The sequence below is a fragment of the Electrona antarctica genome (genome assembly GCF_951216825.1).
Source record: "Electrona antarctica genome assembly, chromosome: 12".
NCBI classification, from domain to species: Eukaryota; Metazoa; Chordata; class Actinopteri; order Myctophiformes; family Myctophidae; genus Electrona; species Electrona antarctica.
The window spans coordinates 3012247-3036460 of record NC_136793.1 but is presented as its reverse complement, the minus strand read 5'-3'; the positions used below and the strand labels follow the sequence as shown (position 1 = coordinate 3036460).

Here is a 24214-nt window from a genome sequence, read left to right as displayed (position 1 = left end):
CGTTTCCTGTGTTCTCCTCTAAATTGTGTTTAATTATTATATAAAATGAAGTTCACAACACATGGTTTAAGTCACCTTTATGATTTGAGTTAAGTTAATCCAAGTTTGAGAAATGTTTGACACCTGTGTCTTGTCAACCGCAGTGCTTCCTGGTTCTGGCCAAGGACAGTCTAAGAAGGATGAGACGCGAAGACCGTACGGGCGACGCCATGTTGCTTTGGAAGGAAAGAAACATGCGCAGTTGAGACCAAGGAAGCTGAACGCGGAAGTGTTGGCTGCATATAGCCCATTGCGCATGTTTCTTTCCTTCCAAAGCAACATGGCGTCGCCCGTACGGTCTTCGCGTCTCATCCTTCTTAGACTATCCTTGGTTCTGGCCAGTGGGAAAGGACCCGATTGTAGCATCAGGCTGCCTTTTATAGTGCCTGTGATTTTCGTCATCTTCGTCTTCAGTGTTTGTGTTACGCAATGTTGGTGTTTCAAAATTGTCCATTCATTGTCAATATGGCATTTAATGTTTGTGTTTAGGACAAGGTTTTTGCACAAACACCAAAAGCTGGACATTATGGCCTTCTGTGTTTCAGAACCTTTGTCTTCAGAAGTGTGTGCTGATGGGAGTAAAAGAAAAATCACACCTGTGTGAAGTGAGGGCCGCTCTTATTTGTTCACACTGCACAGTAATAGAGCGCCAAAGTCCTCGCTCATCCCCTCAATTCCCCTGGTTCACGGAAGTAATTTCTCTATGGAGAATAACATGGGCTCATCTTAAAATCCTTTCATATAAGCGTTGTGGTCCAAAAATAAACAAGCTGTCTCGGCGTTATTGTCAGGAAGGTGTCTCTGTATCGTTATATTGTCGGGGAGGTGTCTCTGTATCGTTATATTGTCGGGGAGGTGTCTCTGTATCATTATATTGTCAGGGAGGTGTCTCTGTATCGTTATATTGTCAGGGAGGTGTCTCTGTATCGTTATATTGTCAGGGAGGTGTCTCTGTATCGTTATATTGTCAGGGAGGTGTCTCTGTATCGTTATATTGTCAGGGAGGTGTCTCTGTATCGTTATATTGTCAGGGAGGTGTCTGTATCGTTATATTGTCAGGGAGGTGTCTCTGTACCGTTATATTGTCAGGGAGGTGTCTCTGTATCGTTATATTGTCAGGGAGGTGTCTGTATCGTTATATTGTCAGGGAGGTGTCTCTGTACCGTTATATTGTCAGGGAGGTGTCTGTATCGTTATATTGTCAGGGAGGTAATATTGTCAGGGAGGTGTCTCTGTATCGTTATATTGTCAGGGAGGTGTCTGTATCGTTATATTGTCAGCTAGGGAGGTGTCTCTGTACCGTTATATTGTCAGGGAGGTGTCTGTATCGTTATATTGTCAGGGAGGTGTCTCTGTGTCGTTAATGACAGTCAGTCACTCATATATGATTCATATATGATTTCTAGCGAAAATGTAACTAATTCAGTAGCAGTAACAATAGCGTTTTCTCTCAGTCAGTTGATTCTTCATATGAAAAAATTAAAATGCAAATAAAAAGTACATGAACCCGTGGATTTGCGCCCTCTAGCGATATTGACGTCAGACTTAGGTGCTATGCAGTGGGTAATTGTAATTGTAGTAGGGCGGCTGTGGCTCAGGAGGTAGAGCAGGTCGTCCATTGACGTCCAATGATCCCTGGGTTGGCGGTTCGAACCCCGGCTCCTCCTCCTGTCCACATGTGGAAGTGTCCTTGGGCAAGACACTGAACCCTACATCGCCTCCAATGAGTTGGTCGGTGTGAGCTCGCCACCGTCGGTGTGTGAATGTGGGAAGTGAGGACGCTGTCGTCGACTGTTCACCGCTTCACCTCCCAATGTATGAATGAATGAACCTTCACCTCCCAATGTATGAATGAATGAACCTTCACCTCCCAATGTATGAATGAATGAACCTTCACCTCCCAATGTATGAGTGAATGAACCGTTGTAAAGCGCTTTTAGCACTTGCATAAAAATGCAATTCATTAATATTAAAGGATATATATATATATATATATATTAAAGGATAATATATAAAGATATGATAATATATGTCTATACAGGTATGCTACCTTAGAATAGATGTAGAGTCCCATTTGACAGTGCATAAACATCATAGCCTTGACATTAACAAGCGCGCGCGCGCGCGCACACACACACACACACACACACACACACACACACACACACACACACACACACACACACACACACACACACACACACACACACACACACACACACACACACACACACACACACACACACACACACGACTCTTATATACAACTTTTTCAACAAAAATGATCGGATCAGGGGATCATCTTCACTCCACTCCATTTCGTTCTGCGAATTGCGAAAACATCGCTGCGGAGTGCGGACATAAATGATACACATCGCAGATCGCACTCAATGTGCGAGGATTCTTTTTTTCCTCAAAACAGTCTCAGAGAAAAACTATTGTATCAAACGCTGACCTTTTTGTCCTCATCAATATCAATTTATCAAGCTGGGTGTTTTTGAGATGAAAAGCTTTGAGAAGGACTGCAGTAAGTGTTTATATCCAGCAGGGGTCAGCCTTTAACCATTTATGTCTTTACATGCTGCGTCTGTTTCTCTGTTTGTCCAGAACTAAATTAGAACAGATATCAGGTTTAATCTATGCTGGATCAGCGATTAACCGGTTTCATAAAAGATGGTTAATCTTGCCATATTAAGTTTGCCAGTTAACCTGGATATGTTGAGGCTTGATTCAGTTTCATGAAAGCAATGCCACATTAGTTACCATGGAAACTAATTCTGTGGACTTAGCCTGATCCGGACCAGGCTAACAGTCAGGTTTAACCTAATCCTGATGTCTTTACTGTTCATTAAGCAGTCAATCTGATCACAAACCAATGTTTTTTTCCACATTTATTCAATTATTATGGGTTTATGTTGCCTTATTTTAATCGGTCTGCATTAAAGGACTAATTTAAGCACTATATACAAGATCAAAGAACCAAAATATATAGGCTGCACAACATCATGACAGCTTGTGAGCTTGTAGATCAGCTGCTTTTGGTGAATGTTCCCCCAGAATAGGTTTGCTGTGGTGCAAGTGGTAAAGAATAATTATTATATTATATTATACTTTTTTTTTTTTTTTTTTTTTGTAAATGTGAAAACATAGTATGCAGAACGGGTACATTTCAAACGAAAACGCAAGTCAATAAAAAACATTTTAGGCCTACTTTGTGGACGAACCATGATAAAGCACTAATCTTGTTTACAACAATAACGAGGTGTGAGCTTGTAATCAGCTATTTCATTCTGTGGAACAGAGTCAAGCTAAATGTAATGCCTTGACTTCCATGTGCTTGTCAGGGTCGGGGGTCCCCGGACGACCCCCCCACCCTGACGGTAACAGGTACGGTCGCCCCTTTTCCATCTCGCCCCACTACTCTACCTCGCTGTAAATAACAAACTATAATTCATGTTGGTGATTATATAAAAGGTATTATCATATTAAGTTATCATTGTTAAGTTCACTCTGTATATCCACGGGCATAATAGCATGATGATGCCATTACAAAACATGGAAGAAATGTGTTTAATAAAACAAAATTAACTGCTAGAAGGTCCTAAATTAACTTAATTAAGCAGTCACCGTCTCTGTGTCATGTTATTAGTATAGAGATTATAGTCGACTACTATACAATCAAATAAATCTGTATACAAGATCATTTCAGATTTCAGAGAGGGATGGAAAAACTAAATTAACTACATTAAGAAAATTTGCGGGGGCGAGTTGGTAAAGGGGCGAGTCGTTTGGTATTCACCCTGAGAAGCACATGATAATCATGATAATCATATTAGAACCAGGGACCCTGCTTCCACAAAGACAATGCATTAATATAACAAGAAGATGTTAATACAAAATAAAATAGTAAAGGACAGGAGTAATGAAGAAAACAAATAAATAGTATAGATAGATGCAGTGGGAAATCTGCTAAATCGCAGAAGACAGTTTGGTACATTTGGTCTAACATGCTACACAAGACAACAGAATACTGTTCTCTCCTAATGGTGTATCTTAACTTACATTATTATGAATGAGAAGTATACTGCTACTAAAAACAACAGTTTGTTCGTTAAGTTCACTTGCAATTAATCAACAAATCTGGAAACATTTGTTTCATTGCCATCCTATTAATCTAGAAGCAGCATGCTTATATACATCTTCCATCTTAATAAACAATTGCTTAAATAAAGACCATATGGATCATCATGCTAGACTCAGTGGTGTGGATTTGCTGATGTTTCTCACCCAACAAAGCTCTTATCATACTGTTCAAACTGAACATATTAATTGTTCATGTGTGTGAACACATATGTTTCCACACACTTCAATTATTTGGGATTTTTCTCTCCAGTGTGAATTCTCTGGTGCCTTTTAAGGCTGTTCATTCGAGAGAAGTGTTGTCCACACTGGTCACATCCATAGGGTTTTTCTCCAGTATGAATTCTCTGGTGTTTTATAAGGGTGGACCTGTCAGAGAAGTTTTGTCCACACTGATCACATCCATAGGGTTTCTCTCCTGTGTGAATTCTCTGGTGTTTTATAAGGATGGACATTCGAGAGAAGTGTTGTCCACACTGATCACATCCATAGGGTTTTTCTCCAGTATGAATTCTCTGGTGTGTTTTAAGGGTGGACATTAGAGAGAAGTGTTGTCCACACTGATCACATCTATAGGGTTTCTCTCCAGTGTGAATTCTCTGGTGTATTTTAAGTTTGGTCGTTGTAGAGAAGCGTTTACCACACTGATCACATCCATAGGGTTTCTCTCCTGTGTGAATTATCTGGTGTTTTATAAGGATGGACATTAGAGAGAAGTGTTGTCCACACTGATCACATCCATAGGGTTTTTCTCCAGTATGAATTCTCTGGTGTGTTTTAAGGGTGGACATTAGAGAGAAGTGTTGTCCACACTGATCACATCTATAGGGTTTCTCTCCAGTGTGAATTCTCTGGTGTATTTTAAAATTGGTCGTTGTAGAGAAGCGTTTACCACACTGATCACATCCATAGGGTTTCTCTCCTGTGTGAATTCTCTGGTGGCTTTTAAGGATGTCCATTTTAGGGAAGTGTTTACCACACTGATCACATCCATAGGGTTTCTCTCCAGTGTGAATTCTCTGGTGCCTTTTAAGGTTGTTCATGTGAGAGAAGTGTTGTCCACACTGAACACATCCGTAGGGTTTCTCTCCAGTGTGAATTCTCTGGTGCCTTTTAAGGTTGTTCATGTAAGAGAAGTGTTGTCCACACTGAACACATCCGTAGGGTTTCTCTCCAGTGTGAATTCTCTGGTGGCTTTTAAGGATGGACATTCGAGAGAAGTGCTGTCCACACTGATCACATCCATAGGGTTTCTCTCCAGTGTGAATTCTCTGGTGTGTTTCAAGGGTGGACATTAGAGAGAAGTGTTGTCCACACTGATCACATCCATAGGGTTTTTCTCCAGTATGAATTCTCTGGTGTGTTTTAAGGGTGGACATTAGAGAGAAGTGCTGTCCACACTGATCACATCCATAGGGTTTCTCTCCAGTATGAATTCTCTGGTGTATTTTAAGTTTGGTCGTTGTAGGGAAGTGTTTTCCACACTGATCACAGCAGTGGCTTTTTTGTTTAGCTGAGCTTCTTTGTTCATTCACCTCTGGTAGAACAGGGAAGCCAGACTGATGATGCAACACTGAATTGGAAACAAAGACAAAGGAAATATTGTTTAGAGGTACTTCATGGACTTAAAATCATAGAAACTAATTAAAGTTAATGTACACAATTAACAATGTTCTGAGTCATTTATACTTTATAGCCTCTACAATTCCCTCGCTATCCCTCCTGGCACAAATGGTATGTATACAACAGATGTTATTGTCTCATTTTAACATTTGTTAAAAGTGTTCTAGTGTTAAGAAGGATAAACTGTTATACACCCATTACATGTATATATGATGGCGATTATATGGCGATGAAACAAGTGTGGATTTATTGATTAATTGCAAGTATTGTTGTGCATTTTAGAAAGAGAGAAAAACAGGTTAAGTCAATGCTAATTCATATTAAAACTAAACAAATACACATGACCCGATAAAAACATCCTTAGAACTAAAAAAACATCACTAGGATGCAACTGGGACGTATCCTCAGTGATGTATCCCAAGGTCATCACCTGGGACGTATCCTCAGTGATGTATCCCAAGGTCACCACCTGGGACGTATCCTCAGTGATGTATCCCAAGGTCATCACCTGGGACGTATCCTCAGTGATGTATCCCAAGGTCACCACCTGGGAAGTATCCTCAGTGATGTATCCCAAGGTCACCACCTGGGACGTATCCTCAGTGATGTATCCCAAGGTCACCACCTGGGACGTATCCTCAGTGATGTATCCCAAGGTCACCACCTGGGACGTATCCTCAGTGATGTATCCCAAGGTCACCACCTGGGACGTATCCTCAGTGATGTATCCCAAGGTCACCACCTGGGACTGTATCCTCAGTGATGTATCCCAAGGTCATCGGGGTTTCGGGTCTTCCAACATCATACCCCTCACTCGGGTGACCCAGCCGGGGTGATCAAGTCACACACACACACCTCTTGACTTGAATGTTTATTAAAAATACAAGCCAAAAGAAAATAATAGTAGGAGTTACATGTAGTTGCTGTAACTGCAACCATCCCATTGAATTATTAAACAATGGGTGTAGTGAATAATATGTCGCACACCCACTGAAATTAGTATATACAATGTTAACTTGTAAAGTAATAAGCTTTAAAGCCCTTACCTTTGAGCACCGTTTGTGCTGCTGACCCTTTCTAACAAAGCTCTTGTCACACTGTTCAAACTAATATGGTTTATCCTTCATATGGTATATGTTTCATATTGTGCTCATCTTAGGTCACCTGTATAAAGCTTTCCCACACAGGTATTTGGTAATTAAAATGTTTATTTATTTGTCAAAGTGGTACAAAATATAACATTACAAAACCTTTTTTCTTTTTTTCTTAACACAATGCGTGCTACGCCTATAAGCCAGAAGGTGGCGCCAGTGCCAAATACATCCACTCTATGAGCTTACAAGACGGGTCACTTCCTGCCCCGGAACTGATAGCCGTCACTTAGAGACACATTCTCATTCCAGGCAGAATGCTTTCACTTTCTTAGCATGATCAAAGTTTATACTTTTATAAAGTCTCAAAGATCACAGTCACAAAAATGACTATTAAGCGTGCGGATCCGTGTGGAGGCTGTCTAACATCTGAGTAAAAACCATATAGCCTATATGGGCCATTCTACCGAATTGGTTCAAGTTGCAGTCAGTCCCACAACGAAGGCTTGGATCACAAGCCTCTGCAAGCTGTACTTAAATTGTTCTGATGAATTGAAAACGGAGGACCATGATGTCAACAAGCATTAGTACTTTTCATGGTTTTGTCCTCAAAGTAGGCAGAGTTTTTGTATTGACTTGAGCTTTCGTTTGAAATCTACCCATTCTACTAGCCCCTCTCGGGACCCCCGGTTGAGCTCTTTTCATCGTTCACCCGTAGGGTCCCTTGCCATCGGTCCCAAGCTATATGGTATACAGACGGACTTGCCGTCGGAAACGTCCGTGCTGTGCTGTTTGAGAACTTGTGATGTTTCAAAAGAAGCATATAGGAGCTATAGGCAGTGTTGGGAAAGTTAACTAGTTCTGTTCATAGTTCCTAATTCAACATTTTGAACTAAAGTTCATGGTTCCAAAAAATGAACTATTTTAGTTATTTTTCGTTATTTTTTCTTTTTTTTAAAAGAAAATTATTGCCACAGCCCATAGCCATATAGAACCGCAGACTTTATTGAATACCCGTGAGAAGTGTGAAGTGCAACTCCATGTGGGGGTTCCCGGGGGGGGGGGGGGGGGGGGGGGGGAGTTCCAGACCCACAGGAACGCACCCAGGGTGCCGGCCCGGTTCGGGCGAGCCGCCCCACGTCCGAAACGGTTGAGAAATGACAGAGTTACCGTGTGCCGGTGGTTGCACCACTCAGTTCACACGGGTGTGATTTTGTTTTACATTTTGGGAAAGAAATAGCTCTTTGCAATGTGAAATGCCACCGAATTTAAGGATTGATCCTTTTCCTTGTCTTTATTATGGGCCAACTTGTGAAAGCTACATGCTTTTATTGTGAAGGGTCTCAGTTCTTACAGCCTGCAAGCTCACAGCCTCACAGCCACAGCCTACAAGCTCACAACGCGTTGTGAGCTTGTAGATCAACTATTTTCAACTGTAGATCAACTATTTTCAGCATGGAACACGTGTACGACGAAGAATAAATCAGGCATCACTGCGCTTCTGTGGCGGGAGGGAGATATAGGCGATCATGTATGGACAGTGGACACATACGACATACCTCATCGACGCAAAAATAACAAGGAATTGGAATCTATTTTCCGTGGCACATTATAAACACGTTTACTTTACCTCCTCAGTGTTTGGGTCGGGACATGTAGTCGGACTGTATGTGTCTGCTGTCTGCGTGCATATGCGCGCTCCAGTGAAATTGTGCGGCTTGAGAAAGATTAGTTCATTTGTGTTGGATAAGGGCATATTGGTGGGTTTTCCGCTAGTTATTAAGGAGTGGTTAGGGTGTGTTTTAGCGGGGGTTTCGCCTGGAAGGCTCACTCACTTTTGAAAGAAGTTGAACGTGAGAAAGTGACGTTCACACACGCCAGAAATGAACGCGTTCACAATGACGTTCATCAGGCAGTACGTTCAGTTCACGTTCAGCCGAAATAGGAATCGTTCAAAGAACGCGTTCGGGTACATCACTGGCTATAGGAGACAACGGAAACCTCAACGAATTTTCCTTTGGCGCAGAAGCCGTTAAGTATTTCTTTGCTTGACCGTTTTGGCAGCTCTGAAATTCTCTCTTCCTTCCTTCACTTCCTTATTGACATCCCATTGTACTGCCTCCAGCGCCGGAACTGGCTAGCTGCGACAGAGCAGATCAGAGGCAGGAACGTAGGGACGCTCAGCTAGCCAGTAGCAAGCAAAGATTAAAAATAGGGGAAAAAAAGGAAAATTTTTTGAGGTTTCCGTTGTCTCCTATAGCTCCTTTCTTTTGAAACAAATCACGAGTTCTCAAACAGCGCAGCACGGACGTTTCAACGGCAAGTCCGTCTGTATAACATATAGCTTGGGACCGATGGCAAGGGACCCTACGGGTGAACGATGAAAAGAGCTCAACCGGGGGTCCCGAGAGGGGCTACCCATTCTACATACTGTGAAATATAATTGTTCAATCAATCAATGACATGAAAACATGCACATACCTATTCTGTGTAACTTTATCACAGGCTGCTTCAGCATGGAGGTCTGGTAGATCTGTTCCTTCAGCATGGAGGTCTGGTAGATCTGTTCCTCCGACATCTCTCTTTTAAAAGGCCCAAATAGTTCGTCTCCTCCTTCGGTCCACTCTGATGGTCCACGTTTGAGGTCCGCTTTTACCGTCTGGGATGTGACTTTACTCGCTGACATGTTGTGGTGTTTTACCGTCTGGGATGTGACTTTACTCGCTGACATGTTGTGGTCTTGACTCAGTCCTCTGCTCCGCTTCCAATCCTGACTGTTCTCCGACTCCCACATCAACACTGGACACAACCACTGTTGCCAGACTGTGAGGCATAAATAAGCGACCAGGTCTATGAAAACAAGCCCAAAAGTAGACAAGTAGGCTATTTGGAAAGCTGATCTAGCTGTACGTCTACGGATAGCGTTGTGAGCTTGCAGACCTACAAGCTCACAATAATAATAATAATGATAATAAGAATTAATAGTAATAGTAATAAAAAGAAACGCAAGCACGCACGCACGCACGCACGCACTAGATTTGTTTTTTGGGTCTGACAATACACACATGGTTCTCACAACATTTTCATGTCAAGGAAAGGACCCCTGGTCACATGGTCACACGGATTTGAAAATGGTTTAAACAAGCCTGCATAAATAAGAAAATAACAACACTTTAGAAACAAGCCCAAAAAACGTGTAGCCCGCAAAGTAGGCCTACCAATATTTACAAGCAACTTCACAGAAAAACAAGACCAAAGTCGCTTAGAATAAGCAGTCATGGCAACGCTGCTTTGGAAGCACTGCGCATGCGCGGTGCATGTTGCGTCACTTTTCCTTTTTTCCCTCTTCTCTGTGACAAACTTTATTTGGACACAGATTACACACAAATGGACATGAATACACACTGAAGACCATCAGTTATTTAAATACAACATACATTATTAGAGTGAAAAGAGAGAGAAAGAAAAAAGCATGTAAGCACTTTTATTTTATTCTTTTACCTGAATATGTCATTGTTCAGTAGAAATGAGACACATGAACTGTTGTGGCTGATAATAATTCCCAATGAATTACTCATGCCGGCAGGCTAACCCTGGGAGCTAAAACAAACTGTAATGACGCGCCACAACAAACAATGATAAAATGATTCATGTCCAAACGAGCTCATACGTTTAAAATGTTTATAGGCTATAGTTCAGTGCACCAAATATTACAATACAATTTCAATAATCAATACGTATGCAATAAATATGTGCAAAGAATCTAATAATCAAACAGTGAGCAAAACCAATTGTGAATGAACCAAAGTTATCAATAACGAGTGCGGACAACAAAAAGTATCGCTCCCAGCTCACCCTGCCTCCAAGTTCAAGCGTCCTTAGAGTGAGCTGGTAGACACCCGTCTGGTGGCCACCCACAGAGGCGCTCCCACCAATAATGGAGCGTCAATGCGGTGCCCACACCCATCACCAACTAAGTGAGAATAACCATAGGCTAAGCACTCTTTGGCTCCTACATCAACTGTTTTTGATTGAAAACCTGTAAAAGGGGGTAGGCCTATACATAATTTATTTTGTATTATTTAAGTTAAATGACAAAAGGGTAGACGTAATAAGCTTAGGCTTCAATGGGTCTGATTTTTTCCACACTTATTCAATTATTATGGGTTTATGTTGCCTTGTTTTAATCGGTCTGCATTAAAGGACTACTTTAAGCACTATATAAAAAATCAAATAACCAAAATATATAGGCTGCACAACCTCATCATGACAGCTTGTGAGCTTGTAGATCAGCTGCTTTTGGTGAATGTTCCCCCAGAATAGGTTTGCTGTGGTGCAAGTGGTAAAGAATAATTATTATATTATATTATATTATACATTTATTTTTTTTATTTTTTTGTAAATGTGAAAACATAGTATGCAGAACGGGTACATTTCAAACGAAAACACAAGTCAATAGAAAAACCATGATAAAGCACTAATCTTGTTTAAAAACCATAACGAGGTGTGAGCTTGTAAATCAGCTATTTCATTCTGTGGAACCGAGTCAAGCTAAATGTAATGCCTCGACTCCTACCTTCCATGTGCTTGTCAGGGTGGGGGGGGTCGGGTCCCCGGACGACCCCCCACCCTGACGGTAACAGGTATGGTCGCCCCTTTTCCATCTCGCCCCACTACTCTACCTCGCTGTAAATAAACTATAATTCATGTTGGTGATTATATAAAAGGTATTATCATATTAATGTATCATTGTTAAGTTCACTCTGTATATCCACGGGCATAATAGCATGATGATGCCATTACAAAACATGGAAGAAATGTGTTTAATAAAACTAAATTAACTGCTAGAAGGTCCTAAATTAACTTAATTAAGCAATCACCGTCTCTGTGTCATGTTATTCTTTCTTAATTTTACAGAGTATAGAAATCGACTACTATACAATCAAATAAATCTGTATACAAGATAATTTCAGATAGGGAGGGAAAAACTAAATTAACTATTAACTACATTAAAAAAAATGTGCGGGGGCGAGTTGGTAAAGGGGCGAGTCGTTTGGTATTCACCCTGAGAAGCACATGATAATCATGATAATCATATTAGAACCAGGGACCCTGCTTCCACAAAGACAATGCATTAATATAACAAGATGTTAATACAAAATAAAATAGTAAGGACAGGAGTAATGAAGAAAACAAATAGTCTAGATAGATGCAGTGGGAAATCTGATCGCAGAAGACAGTTTGGTACATTTGGTCTAACATGCTACACAAGACAACAGCATACTGTTCTTTCCTAATCATGTATCTTACATTATTATGAATGAGAAGTAGACTGCTACTAAAAACAACAGTTTGTTCGTTAAGTTCACTTGCAATTAATCGACAAATCTGGAAACATTTGTTTCATTGCCATCCTATTAATCTAGAAGCAGCATGCGTATATACATCTTCCATCTTAATAAACAATTGCTTAAATAAAGACCATATGGATCATCATGCTAGACTCAGTGGTGTGGAATTGCTGATGTTTCTCATCCAACGAAGCTCTTATCATACTGTTCAAACTGAACATATTAATTATTCATATGTGTGAACACATAATTATGTTTCCACACACATCAATTATTTGGGATTTTTCTCTCCAGTGTGAATTCTCTGGTGGCTTTTAAGGCTGTTCATTCGAGAGAAGTGTTGTCCACACTGATCACATCCATAGGGTTTTTCTCCAGTATGAATTCTCTGGTGTGTTTTAAGGGTAGACATTAGAGAGAAGTGTTGTCCACACTGATCACATCCATAGGGTTTTTCTCCAGTATGAATTCTCTGGTGCCTTTTAAGGTTGGACATTAGAGAGAAGTGTTGTCCACACTGATCACATCCATAGGGTTTCTCTCCAGTGTGAATTCTCTGGTGGCGTTTAAAGTTTGCCATTTGAGAAAAGTGTTGTTCACACTGATCACATCCATAGGGTTTCTCTCCAGTGTGAATTCTCTGGTGGCTTTTAAGGGTTGCCATTTGAGAGAAGTGTTGTCCACAATGAACACATCCATAGGGTTTCTCTCCAGTGTGAATTATCTGGTGTGTTTTAAGGTTTGCTATTTTAGAGAAGTGTTGTCCACACTGATCACATCCATAGGGTTTCTCTCCAGTATGAATTCTCTGGTGTGTTTTAAGTTTGTCCATTCTAGGGAAGCATTTACCACACTGATCACATCCATAGGGTTTCTCTCCAGTGTGAATTATCTGGTGGCTTTTAAGGCTCTCCATTCGAGAGAAGTGTTGTCCACACTGATCACATCCATAGGGTTTTTCTCCAGTATGAATTCTCTGGTGTGTTTTAAGGGTAGACATTAGAGAGAAGTGTTGTCCACACTGATCACATCCATAGGGTTTCTCTCCAGTATGAATTCTCTGGTGTATTTTAAGTTTGGTCGTTGTAGGGAAGCGTTTTCCACACTGATCACAGCAGTGGCTTTTTTGTTTAGCCGAGCTTCTTTGTTCATTCACCTCTGGTAGAACAGGGAAGCCAGACTGATGATGCAACACTGAATTGGAAACAAAGACAAAGGAAATATTGTTTAGAGGTACTTCATGGACTTAAAATCATAGAAACGAATTAAAGTTAATGTACACAATTAACAATGTTCTGAGTCATTTATACTTTATAGCCTCTACAATTCCCTCGCTATCCCTCCTGGCACAAATGGTATGTATACAACAGATGTTATTGTATCATTTTAACATTTGTTAAAAGTGTTCTAGTGTTAAGAAGGATAAACTGTTATACACCCATTACATGTATATATGATGGCGATTATATGGCGATGAAACATGTGGATTTATTGATTAATTGCAAGTATTGTTGTGCATTTTAGAAAGAGACAAAAACAGGTTGTTATTAGGTCAATGCTAATTCATATTAAAACTAAACAAATACACATGACCCGATAAAAACATCCTTAGAACTAAAAAAACATCACTAGGATGCAACTGGGACGTATCCTCAGTGATGTATCCCAAGGTCACCACCTGGGACGTATCCTCAGTGATGTATCCCAAGGTCATCACCTGGGACGTATCCTCAGTGATGTATCCCAAGGTCACCGCCTGGGACGTATCCTCAGTGATGTATCCCAAGGTCACCACCTGGGACGTATCCTCAGTGATGTATCCCAAGGTCACCACCTGGGACGTATCCTCAGTGATGTATCCCAAGGTCATCACCTGGGACGTATCCTCAGTGATGTATCCCAAGGTCACCACCTGGGACGTATCCTCAGTGATGTATCCCAAGGTCATCGGGGTTTCGGGTCTTCCAACATCATACCCCTCACTCGGGTGACCCAGCCGGGGTGATCAAGTCACACACACACACCTCTTGACTTTGAATGTTTATTAAAAATACAAGCCAAAATAAAATAATAGTAGAAGTTACATGTAGTTGCTGTAACTGCAACCATCCCATTGAATTATTAAACAATGGGTGTAGTGAATAATATGTCGCACACCCACTGAAATTAGTATATACAATGTTAACTTGTAAAGTAATAAGCTTTAAAGCCCTTAGCTTTGAGCACTGTTTGTGTTGCTGACCCTTTCTAACAAAGCTCTTGTCACACTGTTCAAACTAATATGGTTTATCCTTCATATGGTATATGTTTCATATTGTGCTCATCTTAGGTCACCTGTATAAAGCTTTCCCACACAGGTATTTGGTAATTAAAATGTTTATTTATTTGTCAAAGTGGTACAAAATATAACATTACAAAACCTTTTTTCTTTTTTTCTTAACACAATGGGCCCTATTATGCGTGTCTTAAGTACCAGGTCTTATGACTTAACTTAAGACCTGGAGGCGTGGTCAATGCTGTTTGGCCACTCAGAATAGCCAAATGGCATTGATCACGCCTCCAGGTCTTAAGTTAAGTAATAAGACCTGGTACTTAAGACATGCATAATAGGGCCCATAGTGTGCTACGCCTATAAGCCAGAAGGTGGCGCCAGTGCCAAATACATCCACTCTGAGATTACAAGACGGGTCACTTCCTGCCCCGGAACTGATAGCCGTCACTTATTTGAGACACATTCTCATTCCAGGCAGAATGGGTTCACTTTCTTAGCGTGATCAAAGTTTAGACTTTTATAAAGTCTCAAAGATCACAGTCACAAAAATGACTATTAAGCGTGCGGATCCATGTGGAGGCTGTCTAACATCTGAGTAAAAACCATATAGCCTATATGGGCCATTCTACCGAATTGGTTCAAGTTGCAGTCAGTCCCACAACGAAGGCTTAGATCACAAGCCTCTGCAAGCTGTACTTAAATTGTTCTGATGAATTGAAAACGGAGGACCATGATGTCAACAAGCATTAGTACTTTTCATGGTTTTGTCCTCAAAGTAGGCAGAGTTTTTGTATTGACTTGAGCTTTCGTTTGAAATCTACGCATTCTACTAGCCCCTCTCGGGACCCCTGGTTGAGCTCTTTTCATCGTTCACCCGTAGGGTCCCTTGCCATCGGTCCCAAGCTATATGGTATACAGACGGACTTGCCGTCGGAAACGTCCGTGCTGTGCTGTTTGAGAACTTGTGATGTTTCAAAATAAGCATATAGGAGCTATAGGCAGTGTTGGGAAAGTTAACTAGTTCTGTTCATAGTTCCTAATTCAACATTTTGAACTAAAGTTCATGGTTCCAAAAAATGAACTATTTTAGTTATTTTTCGTTATTTTTTCTTTTTTTTAAAAGAAAATTATTGCCACAGCCCATAGCCATATAGAACCGCAGACTTTATTGAATACCCGTGAGAAGTGTGAAGTGCAACTCCAGCCACAGCCTACAAGCTCACAACGCGTTGTGAGCTTGTAGATCAACTATTTTCAACTGTAGATCAACTATTTTCAGCATGGAACACGTGTACGACGAAGAATAAATCAGGCATCACTGCGCTTCTGTGGAGGGAGGGAGATATAGGCGATCATGTATGGACAGTGGACACATACGACATACCTCATCGACGCAAAAATAACAAGGAATTGGAATCTATTTTCCGTGGCACATTATAAACACGTTTACTTTACCTCCTCAGTGTTTGGGTCGGGACATGTAGTCGGACTGTATGTGTCTGCTGTCTGCGTGCATATGCGCGCTCCAGTGAAATTGTGCGGCTTGAGAAAGATTAGTTAATTTGTGTTGGATAAGGGCATATTGGTGGGTTTTCCGCTAGTTATTAAGGAGTGGTTAGGGTGTGTTTTAGCGGGGGTTTCGCCTGGAAGGCTCACTCACTTTTGAACGAAGTTGAACGTGAGAAAGTGACGTTCACACACGCCAGAAATGAACGCGTTCACAATGACGTTCATCAGGCAGTACGTTCAGTTCACGTTCAGCCGAAATAGGAATCGTTCAAAGAACGCGTTCGGGTACATCACTGGCTATAGGAGACAACGGAAACCTCAACGAATTTTCCTTTGGCGCAGAAGCCGTTAAGTATTTCTTTGCTTGACCGTTTTGGCAGCTCTGAAATTCTCTCTTCCTTCCTTCCTTGACTTCCTTATTGACATCCCATTGTACTGCCTCCAGCGCCGGAACTGGCTAGCTGCGACAGAGCAGATCAGAGGCAGGAACGTAGGGACGCTCAGCTAGCCAGTAGCAAGCAAAGATTAAAAATACTTAACGGCTTCTGCACCAAAGGAAAATTTGTTGAGGTTTCCGTTGTCTCCTATAGCTCCTTTCTTTTGAAACATATCACGAGTTCTTAAACAGCGCAGCACGGACGTTTCAACGGCAAGTCCGTCTGTATACCATATAGCTTGGGACCGATGGCAAGGGACCCTGCGGGTGAACGATGAAAAGAGCAAAACCGGGGGTCCCGAGAGGGGCTACCCATTCTACATACTGTGAAATATAATTGTTCAATCAATCAATGACATGAAAACATGCACATACCTATTCTGTGCAACTTTATCACAGGCTGCTTCAGCATGGAGGTCTGGTAGATCTGTTCCTTCAGCATGGAGGTCTGGTAGATCGGTTCCTTCAGCATGGAGGTCTGGTAGATCTGTTCCTCCGACATCTCTCTTTTAAAAGGCCCAAATAGTTCGTCTCCTCCTTCGGTCCACTCTGATGGTCCACGTTTGAGGTCCGCTTTTACCGTCTGGGATGTGACTTTACTCGCTGACATGTTGTGGTCTTGACTCAGTCCTCTGCTCCGCTTCCAATCCTGACTGTCTCCGACTCCCACATCAACACTGGACACAACCACTGTTGCCAGACTGTGAGGCATAAATAAGCGACCAGGTCTATGAAAACAAGCCCAAAAGAAGCCAAGTAGGCAATTTGGAAAGCTGATCTAGCTGTACGTCTACGGATAGCGTTGTGAGCTTGCAGACCTACAAGCTCACAATAATAATAATAATGATAATAAGAATGAATAGTAATAGTAATAAAAAGAAACGCAAGCACGCACGCACGCACTAGATTTGTTTTTTGGGTCTGACAAATACACTCATGGTTCTCACAACATTTTCATGTCAAGGAAAGGACCCCTGGTCACATGGTCACACGGATTTGAAAATGGTTGAAACAAGCCTGCATAAATAAGAAAATAACAACACTTTAGAAACAAGCCCAAAAAACGTGTAGCCCGCAAAGTAGGCCTACCAATATTTACAAGCAACTTCACAGAAAAACAAGACCAAAGTCGCTTAGAATAAGCAGTCATGGCAACGCTGCTTTGGAAGCACTGCGCATGCGCGGTGCATGTTGCGTCACTTTTCCTTTTTTCCCTCTCTTCTCTGTGACAAACTTTATTTGGACACAGATTACACACAAATGGACATTAATACACACTGAAGACCATCAGTTATTTAAATACATCATACATTATTAGAGTGAAAAGAGAGCGAGAGAAAAAAGCATGTAAGCACTTTATTATTTTACTTGAATATGTCATTGTTCAGTAGAAATGAGACACATGAACTGTTGTGGCTGATAATAATTCCCAATGAATTACTCATGCCGGCAGGCTAACCCTGGGAGCTAAAACAAACTGTAATGACGCGCCACAACAAACAATGATAAAATGATTCATGTCCAAACGAGCTCATACGTTTAAAATGTTTATAGGCTATAGTTCAGTGCACCAAATATTACAATACAATTTCAATAATCAATACGTATGCAATAAATATGTGCAAATAATCTAATAATCAAACAGTGAGCAAAACCAATTGTGAATGAACCAAAGTTATCAATAACGAGTGCGGACAACAAAAAGTATCGCTCCCAGCTCACCCTGCCTCCAAGTTCAAGCGTCCTTAGAGTGAGCTGGTAGACACCTGTCTGGTGGCCACCCACAGAGGCGCTCCCACCAATAATGGAGCGTCAATGCGGTGCCCACACCCATCACCAACCGTAGTTGGTGATGGGTGTGGGCACCGCATTGACTGAGAATAACCATAGGCTAAGCACTCTTTGGCTCCTACATGAACTGTTTTTGATTGAAAACCTGTAAAAGGGGGTAGGCCTATACATAATTTATTTTGTATTATTTAAGTTAAATGACAAAAGGGTAGACGTAATAAGCTTAGGCTTCAATGGGTCTGATTTTTTCCACACTTATTCAATTATTATGGGTTTATGTTGCCTTGTTTTAATCGGTCTGCATTAAAGGACTAATTTAAGCACTATATACAAAATCAAATAACCAAAATATATAGGCTGCACAACCTCATCATGACAGCTTGTGAGCTTGTAGATCAGCTGCTTTTGGTGAATGTTCCCCCAGAATAGGTTTGCTGTGGTGCAAGTGGTAAAGAAGAATCATTATATTATATTATATTATATTATATTATATATTATATATTATATTATATATTTATTTTTTTGTAAATGTGAAAACATAGTATGCAGAACGGGTACATGTCAAACGAAAACACAAGTCAATAGAAAAACCATGATAAAGCACTAATCTTGTTTACAACCATAACGAGGTGTGAGCTTGTAAATCAGCTATTTCATTCTGTGGAATCGAGTCAAGCTAAATGTAATGCCTCGACTCCTACAATCCCATGTGCTTGTCAAGGTGGGGTCCCCGGACGACCCCCCACCCTGACGGTAACAGGTACGGTCGCCCCTTTTCCATCTCGCCCCACTACTCTACCTCACTGTAAATAACAAACTATAATTCATGTTGGTGATTATATAAAAGGTATTATCATATTAATTTATCATTGTTAAGTTCACTCTGTATATCCACGGGCATAATAGCATGATGATGCCATTACAAAACATGGAAGAAATGTGTTTAATAAAACAAAATTAACTGCTAGAAGGTCCTAAATTAACTTAATTAAGCAGTCACCGTCTCTGTGTCATGTTATTCTTTCTTAATTTTACAGAGTATAGAGATCGACTACTATACAATCAAATAAATCTGTATACAAGATAATTTCAGATAGGGAGGGGAAAACTAAATTAACTACATTAAGAAAATGTGTGGGGGCGAGTTGGTAAAGGGGCGAGTCGTTTGGTATTCACCCTGAGAAGCACATGATAATCATATTAGAACCAGGGACCCTGCTTCCACAAAGACAATGCATTAATATAACAAGAAGATGTTAATACAAAATAAAATAGTAAAGGACAGGAGTAATGAAGAAAACAAATAAATAGTATAGATAGATGCAGTGGGAAATCTGCTAAATCGCAGAAGACAGTTTGGTACATTTGGTCTAACATGCTACACAAGACAACAGAATACTGTTCTCTCCTAATGGTGTATCTTAACTTACATTATTATGAATGAGAAGTATACTGCTACTAAAAACAACAGTTTGTTCGTTAAGTTCACTTGCAATTAATCAACAAATCTGGAAACATTTGTTTCATTGCCATCCTATTAATCTAGAAGCAGCATGCTTATATACATCTTCCATCTTAATAAACAATTGCTTAAATAAAGACCATATGGATCATCATGCTAGACTCAGTGGTGTGGAATTGCTGATGTTTCTCATCCAACGAAGCTCTTATCATACTGTTCAAACTGAACATATTAATTGTTCGCGGTCCTGCTGAACTGAACCATTTAAGTTGTTTTCACCTGAACTGAACTTTACAAATAAACCTTGTGAGGTATCTTTTTCATTTAAATAAGGACTCAGTGTGGTTTACTGTGGAACATATTGATCATTACTGAAAGTGAATATTATAATTGTGTTGGGTTAATTCATTCCATTGTTGAATTTACTGGATATTATTTGGTGTTGTTTGTACTTGAATGGGTGCATGTTTTAATACATGTGCCCATGTGGGTTTTGTTCTTGAGGTTATATTATTTATTATAATATTTAACCCCCGATAAATTGTCGGATGAAAAGCCGACTGGCACCCCAAGCACATTTAAAGGGCAATCCGCTACAGAAAAATGGCACCCCAGATTTAAAAGGAAAAATCAAACACACCAGTTTCTCAAGTAAAACGGACATCACAACCCTGGCAAAGGTCAAAAAAGTCACACAAGGACAACGGGAAGTGGACACAAAACACATTTATTTCTCATTTCTCACAAACAAACAAGGGAAAATCACGGCTCATTCATACCTCATGTCAAACAAAATGGAGGGTTTCAGGGAGCGTCTGCTGCTTTTGCGGGACGCTGTTACCCCTAGAGGTCAGGAGGTCCACATGCCCTTACAGGGACACACTCGAACCACGCCTGGGCCAAGGCCCCCCTCTGTTGGCTTTCAGGGGAGCACATTAAAGGGACACTTCACCCTTTTTGCCAAAAAATATATATCAATGACGTTTATAAGATTTAGAACACTTTCCTGGCATTATTTTTTGTGTAATCTCTGGGTTTAGATATTTTAGATTAACGGGTGGCTCTGACGTCAGAGACACTCTTCCGTATTGCTACCGGACTACATTGTCTCCTCACACTGCAGCTAGACCAGCCCCAAAACACAGCCGTCACGGACACTGCGATTTGTTCCACCTACAACCTTCGTTGACCGCACCCCCACATGCGTATTTGTTATTGTGTCATGTCGCCGTTGTCAGCAGAGCAGCACCAGAGAGACGCGCTATGTTGCCACGACCCCCCCCCCCAACTCTAGATTTATTATAATTATATGAAGTGACTTGCCATAAACCATCCATTAACTCCCCATTCATCCAATTTGCATCTGCTTGTATTAAACAACATTAAACTCACCAACATTGCAGCTGTAGGGAAAGCTTGAATATCCACTTTCAAACTGCAAAGCTTTTGTTTCATAAAAATCCACCGAATCTTTTTCCCACTCAGCTCTGCACTTAGTTTTTCTTCTTTTTTAGTTCTATCTCACTACTAGAACTTTCTGACTCTGAGGTAGATAAGATTTTTGGCTGTCAACAGCATCCATTTGTTTTTTCAATGTTGTGGACCGTGAAATAGTTGCTAAGATACGATCGTACCGTATTTGGCAACTAAAAGACCTGTCCCGTAATGAACCGATACGGGACGCACTTAATCCCGTATTTTTGTCTTGTGGAAAAATGACAGCGCGTTATGGTGATTCTCAGTCACTCGCTCCCATGCAGTAATAAGAAGGGGCAGCCGACTGAGCTATAGGAACAGGAAAGCAAGACACTGGAACCTGGTGTCTGGAAGGGCGCTAGGCTCAGCTCATTGGTCAGTACTCTTCATAGGCATGCAGCAGAGCCAATCACTATGCAGTATCGTATCTTAGCAACTATTTCACCACGCTCCGGTCCACAACATTGAAAAAACAAATGGATGCTGTTGACAGCCAAAAATCTTATCTACCTCAGAGTCAGAACGTTCTAGTAGTGAGATAGAACTAAAAAAGAAGAAAAACTAAGTGCAGAGCTGAGTGGGAAAAAGATTCGGTGGATTTTTATGAAACAAAAGCTTTGCAGTTTGAAAGTGGATATTCAAGCTTTCCCTACAGCTGCAATGTTGGTGAGTTTAATGTTGTTTAATACAAGCAGATGCAAATTGGATGAATGAGGAGTAATGGATGGTTTATGGCAAGTCACTTCATATCATTATAATAAATCTAGAGTTGGGGGGGGGGGGATTCGTGGCAACATAGCGCTGTCTCTGGTGCTGCTCTGCTGACGACGGCGACATGACACAAACACAATAACAAATGCGCATGTGGGGGTGCGGTCAACGAAGGTTGTAGGTGGAACAAATCGCAGTGTCCGTGACGGCTGTGTTTTGGGGCTGGTCTAGCTGCAGTGTGAGGAGACAATGTAGTCCGGTAGCAATACGGAAGAGTGTCTCTGACGTCAGAGCCACCCGTTAATCTAAAATATCTAAACCCAGAGATTACACAAAAAATAATGCCAGGAAAGTGTTCTAAATCTTATAAACGTCATTGATATATATTTTTTGGCAAAAAGGGTGAAGTGTCCCTTTAAATGCCACAGTGTCTTTATCACAGGTGCCTGCTGACAGACAGGCAGGCAGGCTCACAGACTTTGGCTGAGACAAATCAGTCACAACAATTACCCATACAGGTTGTGTCACCTCAGGTGTCCAATTGATATGGAGTTGTGGGAGGCCACTGTGCCACTGGATGCCACAGGTCCTGTGGATCACAATTTACTCACACAAACACTACACAGCATTCAAACTCTGGAAAGGTCAGTGTTGGACCTCAATTCAAAAATGATGGAGATGCAGGCAGAGCAGCATCATGGCAGAAGGTCAGGTTTGACTCAGGCTCAAACACTAAGGGTAATAAACCAGAATGTGGGTGTCATAACTTTCGGGAATTGTTACGCCAAAACACGGAATACCTCAGAGTTCAGATCACTGACTCCTTGAAATGGCGACTGAACAAACTGCATATCGATGTGTTGCAAGACCTACAGGACGTTATGTCCCCCATGGCAGATACAATCACTCAGCTGCAAGAGGAAACTATGGCTTGCAGCCAGAAACTGCACAGTGTTGTGAACACATGTTTCCACACACTTCAATTATTTGGGATTTTTCTCTCCAGTGTGAATTATCTGGTGCCTTTTAAGGCTGTTCATTCGAGAGAAGTGTTGTCCACACTGGTCACATCCATAGGGTTTCTCTCCCGTGTGAATTCTCTGGTGTTTTATAAGGGTGGACCTGTCAGAGAAGTTTTGTCCACACTGAACACATCCATAGGGTTTCTCTCCTGTGTGAATTCTCTGGTGTTTTAGAAGGATGGACATTCGAGAGAAGTGCTGTCCACACTGATCACATCCATAGGGTTTTTCTCCAGTATGAATTCTCTGGTGTGTTTTAAGGGTGGACATTAGAGAGAAGTGTTGTCCACACTGATCACATCCATAGGGTTTCTCTCCTGTGTGAATTCTCTGATGGTTTTTAAGGCTGGACTTGTCAGAGAAGTGTTGTCCACACTGAACACATCCGTAGGGTTTCTCTCCAGTGTGCATTCTCTGGTGCCTTTTAAGGTTGTTCATGTAAGAGAAGTGTTGTCCACACTGATCACATCCGTAGGGTTTCTCTCCAGTGTGAATTCTCTGGTGTGTTTCAAGGGTGGACATTAGAGAGAAGTGTTGTCCACACTGATCACATCCATAGGGTTTTTCTCCAGTATGAATTCTCTGGTGTGTTTTAAGGGTGGACATTAGAGAGAAGTGTTGTCCACACTGATCACATCCATAGGGTTTCTCTCCTGTGTGAATTCTCTGGTGTTTTATAAGGATGGACATTAGAGAGAAGTGTTGTCCACACTGATCACATCCATAGGGTTTTTCTCCAGTATGAATTCTCTGGTGTGTTTTAAGGGTGGACATTAGAGAGAAGTGTTGTCCACACTGATCACATCCATAGGGTTTCTCTCCTGTGTGAATTCTCTGATGGTTTTTAAGGCTGGACTTGTCAGAGAAGTGGTGTCCACACCAGTCACATCCATAGGGTTTCTCTCCGGTATGAATTCTCTGGTGTATTTTAAGTTTGGTCGTTGTAGGGAAGTGTTTTCCACACTGATCACAGCAGTGGCTTTTTTGTTTAGCTGAGCTTCTTTGTTCATTCACCTCTGGTAGAACAGGGAAGCCAGACTGATGATGCAACACTGAATTGGAAACAAAGACAAAGGAAATATTGTTTAGAGGTACGTCATGGACTTAAAATCATAGAAACTAATTAAAGTTAATGTACACAATTAACAATGTTCTGAGTCATTTATACTTTATAGCCTCTACAATTCCCTCGCTATCCCTCCTGGCACAAATGGTATGTATACAACAGTTATTGTCTCATTTTAACATTTGTTAAAAGTGTTCTAGTGTTAAGAACGATAAACTGTTATAC

General features: G+C 41.1%; 1 protein-coding gene across 2 annotated transcripts in view; it reads right to left on the bottom strand.

Moving 5' to 3' along the window:
• Positions 1-3841: 3841 nt before the first annotated feature.
• LOC306933425 (uncharacterized protein) overlaps positions 3842-24214 on the bottom strand; it is a 41781-nt gene continuing 21408 nt past the window's right edge. The window contains exons 2-4 of one of the 2 annotated variants that reach the window (XM_079515645.1): positions 16837-17010; positions 9375-9518; positions 3842-5752 (exon numbers count right to left, since the gene is read on the bottom strand). In XM_079515645.1, the coding sequence (XP_079371771.1) occupies positions 4410-5752; positions 9375-9518; positions 16837-17010 (1661 nt within the window). In that variant the 3' untranslated portion in view covers positions 3842-4409. Of the gene's footprint in view, positions 5753-9374; positions 9519-11610; positions 13439-16836; positions 17124-24214 lie in introns of those variants that run through there. The other variant, XR_013791227.1, reaches the window with a different exon arrangement.